General features: G+C 37.5%; 1 protein-coding gene across 1 annotated transcript in view; it reads right to left on the bottom strand.

Annotated features, from left to right (window-relative positions):
* CCDC39 (coiled-coil domain 39 molecular ruler complex subunit) overlaps positions 1–2,220 on the bottom strand; it is a 49,991-nt gene extending 47,771 nt beyond the window's left edge. Inside the window, exon 1 of the mRNA XM_060639288.3 lies at positions 1,997–2,220. Within this exon, the coding sequence (XP_060495271.3) occupies positions 1,997–2,086 (90 nt within the window). The 5' untranslated portion in view covers positions 2,087–2,220. The remainder of the gene's footprint in view (positions 1–1,996) is intronic.
* Positions 2,221–17,409: the final 15,189 nt, after the last annotated feature.

Raw genomic sequence — 17,409 nt, 5'->3', positions numbered from 1 at the left:
TTTTGAAAGGGCACATGCACCCCAATGTTTATAGCAGCGCTATCAACAATACCCAGAGTGTGGAGAGAGCCCAAATGTCCATCAACTGATGAATGGATAAAGAAGATGTGGTGGGTACACACACACACACACACACACACACACACACACACACACACAGGAATATTACTCGGTGATCCAAAAGAGCGAAATCTTGCCATTTGCAACAATGTGGATGGAACTAGAGTGTATTACATTACAGGAAGTCAGTCAGAGAAAGATAAATATCATATGATTTCACTCATATGTGGAATTTAAGATACAAAACAGATGAATATAGGGGAAGGGAAGCAAAAATAATATAAAAACAGAGAGGGAGACAAGCCATAAGAGACTCTTAAATACATAGAACTGACAAACTGAGGGTTGCTGGAGGGGTGTTGAGTGGGGGGGAAGGACTAAATGGGTGAGGGGCATTTAGGAGGGCGCTTGTTGGGATGAGCACTGGGTGTTATATGTAAGTGATGAATCACTAAATTCTATTCCTGAAATCATTGTTACACTATATGTTAACTAACTTGGATTTAAATTTTAAAAAACAATGATACTTCTGTCTGTCTTTTCTATCTATATAACTGTAGACTATGATGTCTGGAATATTTGTTTAATGCCATGATAGTCACTTCTAGAGTCAACAGTGGGTATTTTTTATTTTTTACCCTTCTGTTTGAATATCTTAAACTTATTAGAGTTGACTTTTTAATGCCACTGTTTATTCAGGTAAAGTGATTCTGGCCCTCACTCTTCTTTTTATTGCTCCGTAATATTTTTTAAATAGCTAATATAATTAATATGTATATAAAATCATATGAGACAAATATTATGGCAATAATAAAAAAACTAATATTTGATTGGAACTTTAACCCACATTAATATCCTTAGAGCTGTAAACAACCCTGTGAAATGATTATTTATTTCCAGTTTATATAAGAAGAAACAGGCTCACTACTGGTAAGTAAGATCTGAACCCAGGGCTGGAAACTTGTTAATATTATTATTCCTCAGTACTCAGTGCCAAATTTCTGCTTATTTTTTTTTTTAGTGCCAAATTTCTTATATTCCCTAATGTTGCCCTTCATTAAAACAAAGCAACAAAAAACTGCAGCTAATTTAGACATTAGTAAACAGGTCAGAATATTTTGAAAAAAAAAAAAAAAAAACTTCAAAAAACAGTGATGGATTTTCATTTTCTTTTCCAAGGGAAGAAAACCTTCTCTTCCATTCTGCAAAGTAATGTAAACATCATCTGTTTCTGGATCCTCCTCTACACAACACACTGCCATGTGACAGAACTTTAGACTAACTGCTAAAGGTTTTTAAAAGTTTTCTGAGCCAGATGCAATTTTATTTTTAACAACTACTATGCATTCATTCGTTGGAAGCCGGTGTAAAATATTCCTTACAACGTAAAATATTTTTATATCACTCTGTGACAACATCCTCACTTTGAAAAGCTGTAAACTGCACATTTTACATTCTTACTAGAACGTCTCTCTTGAAAATATTTCTTCAAGTCCCTTTCAACTTTAAATGTCTTAGGCAGAAACTCAAAAAGTAATGTCAACCAGAGCGTGATTTGCTTATAAACATCCGCAAACAACTGTTGCTAGGAAAACCTCAGAGTCCCTTTGCAAGCCGCGCTTAATTCTTCGGAAAAGCGGACGCAGGAACCAGACTTTCCTCTCCTGCCCCTGAGGCGAAATGGAGTGGGAGGAGAGAGAGTAACGATTCAGACTTTATAGTCGCGAATATCAATCATCCTTTCAATATACATTTTGTAATGCTTTGCAAGTACCGTAATGGGCAAACAGGTTAGGGAGGAAGGAGATGGTGCGGTGAGCATTAGACAGAAAGAGATAAAATTGGGGACGGAAAAGGGAAGAATAAAAGGGTTGGGGTACTCCTGCCAACCAAGAAACTATCCCCTCTTTCCCGGCCTTCTTCACCTGACACTTACCTGATCTTCCAGGATCCTGTTCTCCTCGTTTGCCACCGGGATGGCGAACCCATCGTCCCAATGCAGCTCCGCCAAGAATTCATTACTCATGATGGCAAAAGGATAGAGAACCTCTGACAGGGTGGGGAGGAAAGATCCACCTTCTCGTATGGCCCGGGAGCAGCACACGAGGCAACTCCCTACACCCGCAAATCTCCCCAGTAATTACCACGATAACCCCAGCAACCGCCCCGCGTCCTTAGTTACCAAACAGGAAGTGCTCAAGCAGGGAGGCAAAACTTCCGGTTGAGAACTCTAGCCTCGGTCCGGAGCAGCTTTTCTTTTAAACTTCGAGGAAGCGAAGCAATTACTCCACAGGTTCGCTGGGGTTGGCGGCCCCAGCATAACTATCCCTGAAGTTGCAGCTCGGGATCGTCCCCCGGGGCGCTCCCAGAGAGTGTAAAGTCTGTGGCGCCTGCGGTCTCCGGGGGACACTGAGAGAGGTAATGGCATTGAGCCCCGCAACTGCTGGAGCGCACGCAGAAGATGAGAGCTATCAAAAACAGACTTTTCTTTTCAAGTGGTGTTTGAGTTTCATCCGTAGATGAAATCTCGTCGGCTGAGGTAGACTGATATTTTGAAGCAGAATTCACTCCCTAGAATCACTGATGTGTGTTTCCATCTTTTGTTTTAATCTCCTGGTCTTCCTCCCAGTGTTCATCTGCCCTTCGCAGCGTCTTAGAGCTGACCGCGGACATGGACTGCAGCAGGGTTTGGTAGTACCCCCAACCCTGCCTCACCGCTTCTACACTTTTCGCTGTACGTTTTCTATTAACATACACAAATCTTCAATTTCACATAAAAATTTGTATTTCTTCCTAATCTCCAAAAAAGCTAGGCAACACTGAGTCCACATTATCATGAAGGCATTCGGCTGAAGAGGAGTCCCAGTTAGAGTGGCAAGCACTACACCTATTCAGTAATTTGAATTACCCGCTCAGCACTGGTAGGTATTTGAGTTTACCGCCTCTGTTGGTTAGCATCTCAGAACTGGAAAGGATAAAACTATCAACTAATCTAATCCTTTTATTTTCCAAACAAATAAACTCAGGCTCCCTGAGGTGAAGCGATTAAAGTCAGCAGGACCTAAATGAGGATACAGATCTCCTACTACAAACTATGCTGTCTGCAATGAGAGTTGTTCTTGGCTGAAATACCCTCTATTAAGGCACCATGAACATAAATTAACTTTGCTTATCGAATAAGCAACTATCTGTAGCCTTATTTGCCCTTTTGAATTTTATTTTACCATTATCTTGTTACGCTTTTTATTATAAAAAGTTTAAATATATATATATATATATGTATATGTATGTGTGTGTATATAGAGAGAGAGGGAGAGAGAGCGCGCACATACCCACCCACATACTCATTATCTTGATTTAACATTTATATTTTGCCACATTCACTTCATCTATATTATTTTGCTAAAGCTTTTTAAAACTAATCAGACATCATATTTTACCCCAACTACCTGAGCATGCATCACTAATGTTTAACATTCAATGTTTTCTAACACAAACACAGTATTATTATCACATCCGTCAAAATTAATAACATCAAAATTCTTGAATATCATCTAATAACTGTTTCATATTTATATTTCTTCAATTGTCCTGAAAATGTCTTTTTACTGTTGGTTTGTTATTATTATTGGTTTTGAAATCTTGTAGTAGCTTTGTCTCTTTGTGTTTACATGGTTTTCCATATATTGAATTATATGGAATATTTCTCTAGTCTCAAAGACTAGATTTAGCTTTTTGTGTTCTTAAAAACAATTTATATTTTTAAATTCTACCACTAGAAACATTTTATACATGTGGCATATTTTACAGATATATTGAATGCAGCATACATTATTTCACTGAATGACTACTCAGATGCAGCAGAATTCTATTATTCTTAGAAATGGCTTTTATACATTTGACTATGCATCGTATATTTCATGAGTCAAAGTTTAATGAACAAACCCCTTTACTGAAATAATACTATATTTATCTATATATACAACTACCATTTTTAGAAATAATTTTCATATGCGTGTCTTTATAGACCATATAAAATGCAGCACAGTGTGGTGAAACATCATTCACTGTAGAAAACGTTGTACTTATTCACATATACAACATTCTTAGAAATATCTTCAATAGATGGTAGAATTACCACGGCATTTTATTCCTCACTTCTGCAATGCCTAAATTCCCAACGTGATGGAGGAGAAAGCTTGTAGAGGAAATTTCAACCTATTTGGAATAACGAAATTTTAGAGTCTAAATAATCTTATAAAAGATGATCTTCTATTTTATAACAATTTACTCATTCCTACTAATGAAAATGTTAGCATCCAGCATATATTAAGATGGCACATCATTATTTATACTTGAGATTTGTTATGGCAGTGTGCTTCCTAAAATTATTAGTGTTGCTACTGCCCATGTGTCTTAAACATTCCTTTCTAATTTCTCATCCCCATTACTAATATGAATACTGAGGCAGCTGCCTCAGCCTGTGCCAATCTGTTGATCCACCCCTCTCAGTGTTAGCAGGAGCTGCCAAAATGCATGCTTGCAGCTGTCTTTGCTGTGTACTCCTGTAGGGCCAAGGACATAAGAAGTCTGGCAGCCAAATTCATGCAAAGAGCCACATTTCCTGTATCTTAGGGATTATATCTCTTGAATTTCAGGATGACAATTATACAGTGTTGAATTTTGTGCAAAATGTCCATGCCTCCTCCTAATTCTACATTTCTGCCTTAAAATGATAGTCATGCTTCTCCACCTCATCACCATGGCATTCCATATCATCTAGTTCCCACTTTTATAATTCTACAACTTCTAGATTATAACTCTATTGAACTTATTAAAATCTAGAGTTGGAAACAAAACCCAAAGTTTTTCAAGCCTTGTTGCTGACCATGAAATACTCAATTTAATCACAAAATGCTAAGGTGGATGCTATCCCTTTACTGCTTCATTCCCAAGTAGATAACTTCATCCAGATCACACTGTTCAGGCTAAAATATGAAGAGATTTTGGTTTTGCAAAAATAATGTGATGAAAAGAAAGAAAGAAAGAAAGAAAGAAAGAAAGAAAGAAAGAAAGAAAGAGAAAGAAAGAAAGAAAGAAAGAAAGAAGAGGAAAAGGAGGAAGGAAAGAAGAAGGAGGAGGAGGAGAAGGAGGAGGAGAAAAGAAAGAGAAAGAAAGAAAGAGAAGGAAGGAAGATAGGTGTATAAAGGAAAAGATATCCTTCACCTCCATGACAACCTCATTCCCAAGAGGTTGCCACTGTTTGGCATGTGTCCTACCAGCATTTTTAAAAATAAAGCCATAGGGGCTCCTGGGTGGCTCAGTCAGTTGAGCGTCCAACTTCAGCTCAGGTCATGATATCACTGTCCGTGAGCTCGAGCCCTGCGTCGGGTTCTGTGCTGACAGCTCAGAGCCTGGAGCCTGTTTCAGATTCTGTGTCTCCCCCTCTCTCTGCCCCTCCCCCACACATGCTTTATCTCTCTCTCTCTCTCTCTCTCTGTCAAAAATAAATAAACATTAAAAAAATTTAAAAAAAATAAATCTATAGATATATTAGTTTTCCTATAGAAACAGAATCATATTATAAATATTCTTTTACAGATTCATTTTATCACTTAACAATAGTGGCCATATTTCTGTATCAGTACATTAGATCCTTAGTCTTTTAACAGCAGCTTAAAATTCAATTATTATCCATCAATTTTAACTTTTTAAACAATGCTACAATGAACATCTTTTAACACTGTATTTCATCAAGTCTGGGGTATACTTATTTTCATATTTTAGTATATCTAAAATTGGGATGCATATTTCAATCAGTGGTGTCTTCAATTCGGCGAATAAGATATAACCTTGCACACCTATGTGTGTGCATTAGTGTACGGCATATTCTTAGAAGTAAAATTAATGAAAAACATGTATAAGCAATTTTATTTTGATAGATACTATTAAATTATCTTTCAAAAAGGTTTTACATACCGGGGTCCCTGGGTGGCTCAGCTGGTTGAGCATCTGACTTCAGCTCAGGTCATGATCTTGCAGTTGATGAGTTTGAGCCCTGCGTCAGACTCTGTGCTGGCAGCTCAGAGACTGGAGCCTGCTTCAGATTCTGTGTGTCCCTCTCTCTCTGCCCCTTCCCTGCTCATGCTGTGTCTCTTTCTGTCTCAAAAATAAACATTAAAAAAAAAAGATTTTACATACCAACAGAATATGGCAGTGTTCTTGCATACTCTGTATGTTATAAAGTAATATTTTACAACCTAAAGAGAAAAATGTGGTATCTCATTGTTTATTGACAATTTTATAATTATGAGACTGAGCATCACATTTATTCTGCTAAGAATTTATCAGATCCTAAGACAAATAGCGTATGATTTCACTCATATGTGGAATTTAAGAAACAAAACAAACGAACAAATAAAAAAAGACAAACAAAAAGACTTTTAACTACAGAGAACAAACAGATGGCTACCAGAGGGGAGGTGGGTGGGGGGTGGGTGAAACAAGTCAAGAGGATTAAGAGTACACTTAGGATGAACACTGAGTAATGTCCAGAATTGAATTACTATATTATATACCTGAAACTAATATAACACTGTACATTGATTATACTGGAATTTTTAAAAATAAAAATAAATAAAATGTATCATTTCCTTTGCCCATTTACTCCATTAGGTTGTCTCTTCTTTTTGCAGTGCTTTCTATTATATGGACAGTATTCTCTGTGTATGTTTGTATCTGACATGTTTGTATGAACAATATTTTTCTCCCAATCTGTTTTTGGGGTTTTTAAAACTTTAGTTTTGGTATATTTTGCCATAAACACCTCAGAAACTGCTATTGTCACCAATAGTATGCTTCATATTCCAACAGGTAAGTTTATCATCAACTTGCCAGATCTGTGGGCTGCATTCAGCTCAGCTTTTCCTTCCCTAGTTCTTCTCTCCACTTTTAGGACTGTCAGTTTCCCATTAACCTCTCAATCTCATTTACTCCTTTATCTTGTCCTGATTAGCTTCTTAATGTTGCTTTCCCCAAGATGCAAAGCTTGCCTCTCTACTCTTCTCTTCTTACACTTGCTTCCTTGGTGATCATATCCATTTTCATGACTTTAAATACCATGATTTCTGGGGTGCCTGGGTGACTCAGTCGGTTAAGCATATGACTTTGGCTCAGGTCATGATCTTGTAGTTCGTGGGTTCAAGCCCCGCATCAGGCTCTATGCTGACAGCTTGGAGCCTGGAGCCTGCTTTGGATTCTGTCTCTCCCTCTCTCTCTGCCCCTCCTCCATTCACACTCTGTCTCTCTCTCAAAAAATAAACATTAAAAAAAGTTTTTTAAATAATAAATACCACAGGTTTCTTTAACGACTTCCATTAGCATTTCTCTGTCACAGATCTTTCTTCTACACTCCAAACGTATATCCAACTGCCTTCCTAACAGTTCCATTGAGATGTCTCCTAGATGAGATGTCTCAAATCTAATACACAGGTCCAAGACAGAATTCTTGATTTCATCCCACACATATTCCAAGCCTCTTTTTCAGTCTTCCCCAGCACAGTAGAACCAAAACCATATACCCAGTTGTACAAAATCAGATCCCACCTGTCAATACCAATTTCCATCCTCTTCCTCACCTCCCACCTCCAATACATCACTAGGACATATCACTTCCACCCGCAGGCCTATATTGATTCTACTTCTCTCCATCGCCACCTCCACCACTCCAATCCATCTCCCCACTTCCACTCTTGTTCCCCTAAAATTCATTCTCCCTCAACAGTTAAGGTAATCTTTTATTTCCAACAGCTCATTTTGAAATGTTTCCCACATACAGAAAAGTCAAAATAATTTTACAGTGAGCATCAATATCTCCTTGATCTAGATGTTTCCTAGATCCTACCATTAACTTTTTACTACACTTGTCTATCAATCTATTCATTCATCAGTCTGTGTTGATGCATTTCAAAGTAAATTGCAAGAATAAATATACTCTCCCCCTAAATGCTTCATCACACTATGTTTACTTTTGTTTATATTCTTTCCTATGTAGGTAACATTTATATACAAGGAAATACACAAATCTTGTGTTTTGACATATGCATACATCCAGTTAACCTAAACTCTTAAGATGTAGAACTTACCACTACTGTAAAATTTCCCACTTGCCTCTTTCCAGTCAATCCTGGCTTTCACCTCCCCCAACCCCCAGAGGCAACTACTATTCCAATGTTTTCTCTATCATAAGTTTCTTCTCTTTTAAAACTTCAAATAAATGGAAAAGTACTATGTTGTGCCATTTTGCAATGTGTTGCCTTTCAGCTCCAAATTTACCCATTTTGTCTGCTCTGTGAAGACAGATATGGGCTCTTCAAATATTTCTCCTTTGACCATTGGTACAAAATCAAGCTTTATCAACAGAGGGCACAGAAGAGACCCTACGGGAGGGAAAATGTGTTTTTTCTTCCTGGTTCCAGTGTTCTCACATGGCAGGCTCCTGAGGCACGCACAGCTTCTCCAGCATCTGGTTCCTGCCTGGCACAAGCAGTATCTGTAGCATCAGGCTCCTGCAGTGCCGGTGGCTTCTCCAGCTCCCAGCTCCTGCAGTGCATAGCAGCTTCCCCTAGCACCTACCCCCACCCCAGCTTGGGCAGTTTTTCAGCAGAGTGCCTCTAATGAGACATCTCTCCATTCACTCCCCGGCAAGTTCAACCAGCAGCACAAGGAGTTTTTGCCATTCAGTGAGCCCTGACAGGGTCTTCTTCCTAGGACACTCTATCTTAGAATTAAGAATGATGACTGCTCCTTATATCTGGTATTTCTGCATTTTTTTTAGCTTATTTATTTATTTATTTATTTATTAACGTTTATTTATTTTTGAGACAGAGGGAGACAGAGCATGAATGGGGGAGGGTCAAAGAGAGGGAGACACAGAATTTGAAACAGGCTTCAGGCTCTGAGCTGTCAGCACAGAGCCCAACAAGGGGCTCAAACTCACGGGCCGCGAGATCATGACCTGAGCCGAAGTTGGCTGCTCAACCGACTAAGCCACCCAGGCGCCCCTAGCTTATTTATTTTGAGAGAGAGAACATGTGCTCCAGCAGGGGAGGGACAGAGAGAGAGAGAGAGAGGGAGAGAGACAGGGAGAGAGGGAGGGAGAGAGACAGGGAGAGAGAGAGGGAGAGAGAGAGGGAGAGAGAGAGGGAGAGGGAGAGGGAGAGGGAGAGGGAGAGGAGAGAGAGAGAGAGAGAGAGAGAGAGAGAGAGAGAATTCCAAGCAGCCTCCTCACTGTCAGCACAGAGCCCAACGCAGGGCTCGACTTCACAAATCACGAGATCATGACCTGAGTTGAAGTCAAGAGTTGGACACTTAACCAACTGAGCCACCCAGGCACCCCTCCTGTTATTTCCTCTTAAAGCAAATTTTTCATTTAGTAATTTTACTTGACAACTCACCACAATTGGTAGTTAATGTTTTTATTTGCTTGTTTGCATATTTTTTTATCTTTGCCATTAGACTATAATATGCACGACAGTAGGGACCATATGCACTGTGTTCACCCTATATTTGGAAACTAGAACAATACCTGTACAAGTAGTGCTCAATAAAAATTTGCCAAAAGAATAAACATGAATTAAAAGAGGCATTTTAAATTTTTATGTAATTAAATCTGTTGGTCTTCTTCAATAACTTTTGTTTTGTACCACACTTAAAGAAAGCCCTTTCCAGAACACTATAAAAATGACCTCCAATAGTTTTTCTAGTACTTTTATAATTATGTGTTAAAATTTTAATGCACATAAAATTGATGTTTGTGGTGAGAGGAAAAGATTCATAGCTCTTTTTCAAAACAAATAGTAATTTTCCCAGCACCATTTGTTAAATAGTCTATCTTGCTTTTTGGTTTGAACGCGTCCTTTTTATATACTGAATTCTTATATATACAAAGGTATGTTTCTGGGTATGTGGCATTTCATTGATGTATTTATCTCTGTAAAAGTACCACACTGTTTTGGGTGACACAGCTTCTTAATATGCTAGAGTCAAACACACCATCCAACACCACCATCACAACTATTTTTGTCTATTCTCAAACACTTCTTTGAAATCAAATTGTTAAGTTCCTCATCCCCCGCCAAAAAAAGAGAAGGACCCTAGGAATTTCACTGAAATTTCTTTGAATATACATAATAATTTCAGAAAAACTGAAACTTTTATTTTATTGTCTTCCTACCCAGGAAAATGGTGAATGTCTCCATTTTCTCAGATTTTCCTTTATGCAATTCATTCTTAATATAGTTGCATATGATTCAGATTCAGAGTATTTACACACACTCAGAAGAAACTTCCAAGATCGCTAGTGGCTATAACATGTACTTCACCATGCAATGTTTTTATGCTTCTGCTGCTGAAGTAGTCACTCCCTCCAGAGGAATAATCGATATTATGAAATAGATAATGACTTGGATAAGGACCTAACAGTCTTATGGGAAGAATGTCAGAGGAGTCTTATAACTGTCCTATTCCTCAACCTCCGTACTTGTGTAAAACACATTTGTAGTGGTGAATATATTGACCATTATCTATAACATCTTGCAAACCTGTACATTTCATAAGGCTGTCTCAGATATTTGACTGCTCTGATGCACCCTGTTAATGAAGAAGATGGATGTAAGTCTTTACAAAGGAACATTCACCTCACAGCCCAGTCTTATGCAGTATTTTTGAAATCACTGTTCTTTTTTTCAATCTTTTTATCATTGTTTCTGAAACACAGTAATTACTTAATGCTTGCTGAATTAATGAATGGATTATTCCCAAGGATTTATTTCTCCTGGTAACAGGAGACCATAACTATACTTAAGACACTTTCTACTACAGAGAAACAGTAGAAGAAAAACCTCTCTACTTACAGGCTAATATCCTTTTCTATGAAATACATGTCCACAAAAGTTATTTTGCCCATGGTAACCACTGCTTTGTAAAAAAGTATTACATAATCGAGTCAGGTACAGTAGGATATGTGTGTGTGCACGCACACGTGTTCATACACACACAAATGTACATGTGTAAAATCAATTGCTGTAGATGGGTAACTTTAACAGCTAACAATTGTCTGTGACTATTTCTTAGCTGCAAGGACAAAGGGAAAAAGAAGGTCCTTTATATCAAATATTCTCACCTATCCAAAAAACCACTTACAACCAAAGAATTGGCTAAACCAATACTATACGAAGCTTTGACATTCATGGCTTCATACTTTTGCTAGTGGAAATACATATTTTACAGATTTTATTCATTTACTCTAATCCAGTAGATGGTGCTACATGTCTGTATATGTAAAGTACCAGAAATGCCCTTTTTTTTCTTTTTTATCTTTTCTCTCTTTTTTAGCCAGAACTCTCACCAAGGTTTACTATTATAATAAAGCTTATTATTCCTGACACCTGAGCCAAATCTCTGGGTGTAGCATTAAAGATGTACTTAAGGAGAAAACCCCCCAGAAATAATTGTGGACCAAATACCAACCGAACAATCTATTAAGTTTTTTTTTTTCTTCAGCTCATTTTCACTCTAAAATGACAAAATCTTTAGTGTCACACAGAATTCTATGTCAGTCCATTTAAAACATCCAGATGCGAAGTCAGAATCCTTCTTATTCTTCTCAATATTACTACTTGCTATTATTATGAAGCAGCCATAACAATGATAATAGGTAACAATGAAAGTTTAAATTTAGGATTGTAATGGGTAGATCAATATGTAAATTTACCATGTAAGAAGATAACACATGGCAAAAAACATAGGTATATAAATTTTTATAAAGATAAAATTTATTGTTAAATCAGCAATTAAGCTTGACCATACAAATTGTTTCTTTGTGAATCATCAAAACCTGAAAGCTTTATAAAAGTAGAGACTCTAGGTATCAGCACAAATAATCTGTATCACCCAGCAACCTGCAAATGGTTAATTTATGTTAATTACATATTATAAACACCTGCCAGCAACCTGCAACCTGCAAATGGTTAATTTATGTTAATGACATATTATAAACACAACTAAACTGACATATAATCTGAATCAGAAGTTATATATTTTTTGTCTCCTTTTACTATGCAGATTGTAATGCTATTACCTAACAAATTCAAAATGCTTTGAAATCATTTTATTGTAAATCAAGGATAAGGGGACATCAACTACTAATATAAAAATTAGAACATTTTCATTACTGTATTAATTTATTGTATTAAATTTTGATTCAGTTAACGGTGATACGATTTCATAATGTCCTTTTGCATTATTTAATTTTTTTTACTCTTTTCATTGTATCCAAAGAAAAAGGAGAGCTGTAGTCACTAATTTTAGATGAGTTCTATACATAATATAGGTATTAATAATCTGCTGACCAAAGGCTTAATAAAATGGTTTTATTCAGTGAATTAGATCACTTTAAGGACTAGATTTTAATACAAATATAAGGGAATCAGTAGGAACCTTTTAGTTGACTATTTTGTCATTTATGCTTTCCTTTATTCATATTTTCATTAATGCTTTGACCAGTCCTTGAACAAACTCAAGGAGGCAAAACTGAATCAGTTATTCCTAAGTAGGCTACACAACATGAAAAAGCCATGGTCTTAATCCAGGAATGACATCTTGATGAAAAAGACAAAAAAAAAAAAAAACAACCAAAAAATACAATTCATATGGTTGGTTATAATATAGATGAGATAAGATAAATCAACTTATATGTCTATTGAGAGCAAGTTCAGGGTTGGGTGCCACTAAATCTCCTTTGTAACTAGCTTACCTGGAAGCAGTAACATTGACCCAATGACTCGATGAGCCACAGCGACACAACTTCTTAAAGGAAGTGGCTTGTTTTTGTCTTTCTGAGATATGATAATGGACATAAAACCAGTTCTTCATTCATAAAATAAACATCACATTTGTTAAAACATTGACCAAGCCCAGGGTGCCTGGGTGGCTTAGTCACCTGAGTGTCTGACTCTTCGTTTCAGCTCAGGTCATGATCTCATGGTTCATGAGTTCAAGCCCTGTATCAGGCTCCATGCTGACAGTGTAGAGACTGCTTGGGATTCTCTCCTCCCTCTCTCTTTGCCTCTTTTTTTTAAATAAACTTAAAAATTTTTAATTAAAAAAAAAAAAACTGACCTAGCCCTTAAGTTACAAAATTGAAAATGAGGTTATTCTTTCCCTCAAAGAGTTTAACCATTAAGCAGAGAAGCTGCCTCCTAATTGGTAACTGCCTTCATAATCGACCTCTCTGATACCATTTCCACACCTCAGCAAAAAAGATCTTTCTAAACCTCAAATCTCAGTATATTATCCTTCCCAATCAAAAACCTCTCTTTGGCTCTCAGTGGCCTCCTTAACATGGCTTATAAGGTCCACTCTTCCCATATTTGCCCAGCTAATGTCAACCTTCCCTGATGTAAATGTGCTTCCCCAGCATCATATTTTCACTGTCATGGCACTTACACTTTCTACTTCTCCACCTCCCCTATTACACTACAAGCAACGTAAGTCAGAGAGTGTGTAGCTCATTTAACCCTGGCTTCCAAGCATTAAGCACACAGTAGACATTCATTCATTGATTCATTGTATAGTCATTGAGCATCTAATGTGTGACATGCTCCCTGTAGTAAGTGATAGGGACATGTATCAGTGAATGGAACAGACTAGGATGCTGCCTTCCAGAACTTTTATTAAATTAACTAAAGCAGACAGAGTGCACACAGTTCGGAAAAGCTATCAGGAATCATCAGGAAAGCATGTCTGTCTCCAGGTGGGAGGGCTTCAGGGACAGATGAGTCACCTATTGAATAGGGTCTTACCTGAAACTTCAAAGATGAGATACAAAGGTTTCTGGTGAAAAGTTGAGGGAGAAAGTTGTGGAGAATCTTGAAACTGGGAGATAAAGGGAAGTGAGAAATTACAAGTAGTTCAACACTGCTGAATGGGGAATGGGGTGACTTTTGTGGCACAGCATTTGCCTAGGAGGGCAATATGAGATGAGGCTGGGAAAGTTGAAAGGTACCAGGTCACAAAAATATTTTCTTGTAGATAATAGGGATACATCAAATAATTGTGATTGGGAGACACAAATGGAAAAGAGATCAGTAATGACGATCTGAAATAAAAGAGGCAGACGGTAAGACTTTGAGACTTTTTGGAGGTAGGACTAACCAAGAGAGTGGTCTTCTCATCCTGTTGGAAATATAAGGGACCAGTGGGCTTTGGATGAGAAAAGCTAGTTCCAAAATCTGTCAGCAATACTGTCCCACAAATAGCAAAGTTTTCAAAACCTCCTTAAAATTATACTGTCAAACTGTAAATGTGTTTTCACCTAGCTTTCTAAACCTTATATATTCTCCCATGTGGTTGACAATCCCCCTCTTTAAGTCATTAGAGCATGTAGTAACACCCATAGGTTCCTGCAGGTTTGTGTATATCATCAGTGTTCTTATTATCCAGGGCCCATGGTAGACATGGAAAGGCAGAGAAAGGAAGTATATAATCTGTTTCTTATGCTGTCCTAGCAATTAGTAAAACAAATACTGGTAATGGACTGGTAACGGGCTCCTTTGCATTTAGCATTGCTTTTCAAAATAAAACAAAGATTCTTTCATTTCCCTCTTTGTTTTTTTGTAAACTTTTTTTATACCTTTATAATGAGCATGAATTATTTTATGATCAGAAGAAAAACACTTTTTAACAATACCCCCCCCCCCCCCACCAAAATCCTTGGGAAGTAATGAGGAGTGGTGAAAACAGTAAATGAAAACATACCCACCATATAACTACTATGTAAAAAAATGTAGGGTAAAGATACAAGGAAACGTGTGTTTGTCATGTCGCACACACCATCCATGTGAAACCAGTATAAAAACAAGGCTGGTATGGGGCCGCAGCCTGCACCTTCCATACTGCTATATGGAAAAAGCACCACTCCACAGGGCTAAGAAAATTGGCTTTTTCATAAAGCAATAAAAGACACTGCAGAGAGGTGGCCTGCTTTTATTCAATGAGCTACAGCTGTCCACATAATATGTGAGTAAGTTTACTCAAAGTACTTTTTATCAGCTGTCAATGTGTTTCTTAGCCTGCATTTGGCTATCTTTCACATAGCAAAGGAGAAAGCAGGGATTATTACATGCTTTTTTCCCTGGGAGAACTAATTGTTGCCTATTACTTGAGTGAATTGTGTTTGGAAGTAATTGCTTTTCTTCTGCTATGTTCTATAATATTCACATACAATCTACTCAGTTTGGTCAAAAGTTGATGATGTCTGCATATACATGCACCTAGACAGTTGGAAGTGGTTGAAACTGCCTGGCAGATGTCGTCGGTGTTGAGACATCTGTGAAGGTATACTGAATCTTTCCTCTTGCAATCTGTTCAGAGTGTCTGCCTATACTCTACTGTAGACTTAGAATTTTATGCTCTCCATTGTTTTTCTTCTCTGCACACTGAATGCTGATTTCTTGTTATTCCCATGTCATTATCATACTCCAAACTCCTTTGTGAATGAGTTTCTTAAGTTTCAGTGAGGATTTCTGAAAATACAAACTATTCTACCCTCTTTCTTTTAACTCTACCTCTCACTGAGGTTCACGTAGAGGTGGTTAGTAATGGTAGGAGAAAAAGAGACAGAGAGAGAGATGCACACATTAACCAACAGTTTTCTTTTATGAACAAGAAAATTGGCCGTTTTCCTATTAGCATATGAGGAACCTAAGACTGTCTCTTGTTGTCAAGGCAACAGCTGTTCCTTGGGTAGCTGCAATAGAAAAGAAGCCAGAGCAATCTTTATAGGATCAAGTCTTTTTTATCATCAAATCATAGAAAGGAACCTTGAGAGTCTACCCAGGCTATTCTCCTGCCTTTAGTTAATACCTACTAAAATAATTTAAAGCCAATACAAAAAAAAAAAGTCCTATTTTAAATAATTCTGAAGAGATTACATAGCTTATGTTGGTAATCATTTGCAATGTTTTATGGTTCATATTACTAATATTTTTTCAATCATTCCAACTTAAATCTTTCATGCTGCAGTTTGAAATCCACTTCCTATAGTTCTATTCTCAGTAGAAGTAAACAACTGTACACTTTTCCTTCTAAGAGAGTCTTGTCTATACTTGAAACAATAACAAAATTGTCTGACTTAAATTCCCCAGAATGAATAATGCTAGGTCCTTTTCTCTTTCCAGACATATGTATTGTAGGTCTCTGATGACATCCTATATTCTGCAAGATGCTAATTAGGGAACCCAATCCACCTTGTTACTTATAGAAAGCTGACCAGTGGTGTCCAAAAACAGAAGAATACCACCCCATTCTCAGTTTATCTACTCAAGTCTCCTAGGTCAACATAATCTGTAGAATTCTATTCATCATAAGTTTTTGTTTGCTTGTTTGGGTTCTTTGTTGTTGTTGTTGTTGTTGTTTTGCATAGACTGGCTAATGCAACTTCTGCTGCCTGGTTTGAACAAAATCACTCATTCCCCACTTGGCACTTGGGCAAATGATTTTTCTTTTCAAGTAGCCATCTATCACTTTTCCTTGTAGAATCATGTCTTCTTGGTTCTTCAAGATGAAGTCCGCTCACTCCCTCCCTCACACTGGCAGGTTTAATGAGCATACTTTCTGCCTTCACTGTCCATGTCACTAATATATGCTGAGCAGTCACAGGAAGGCATCCTGAAAATATGTCTTAAAAGGGATCTATGTTGATCAGCCATGCACAAAAAATGTATCACCTAGAACCAAATATTTCCTTTCTCTCACTGGATTTCCTGTGTCATTTTGACCCATCACCTTAGTGTCTCAGCCATGGATGACATACTTTCTGGTCCTAATTTTTCTTGTCTTTAAAATGGAGGGCATCTGGCTGGTTCAGTTGGTTAAGCGTCAGACTCTTAATTTTGGCTGAGGTCATGATCTCACGGTTTGTGAGATGGAGCCCTGCATTAGGCTCTGCACTAACAGCACACAGCCTGCTTGGGATTCTCTCTCTCTGTCCCTCCTCCCTCATGTATGACTGCTTGCACTCTCTCTCTCTAAAAATAAACAAACATTAAAGACATATATACATACATAAAAATAAATAAAATGGAGAGACTGCAAACATAGACTAATAGTTCACATTTATGGATTCCATTCTCTATGCTAGGCACTATACCAAGCGCTTTATTTATATAAACTCGTCTTAGTCTCACAGCATTCCAGTGAAGTATATATTTATTGTCATTCCCATTTTACAGAAAAGGGAAATAAAGCTTAGCATGGTCAAGATATCACAAGATATCGTGGCTACTGGGT

This window comes from Panthera onca, chromosome C2, assembly GCF_046562875.1.
Source record: "Panthera onca isolate mPanOnc1 chromosome C2, mPanOnc1 haplotype 2, whole genome shotgun sequence".
NCBI classification, from domain to species: Eukaryota; Metazoa; Chordata; class Mammalia; order Carnivora; family Felidae; genus Panthera; species Panthera onca.
The sequence above is the reverse complement of the archived record's forward strand: the minus strand, read 5'-3'. Positions and strand labels throughout refer to the sequence as shown.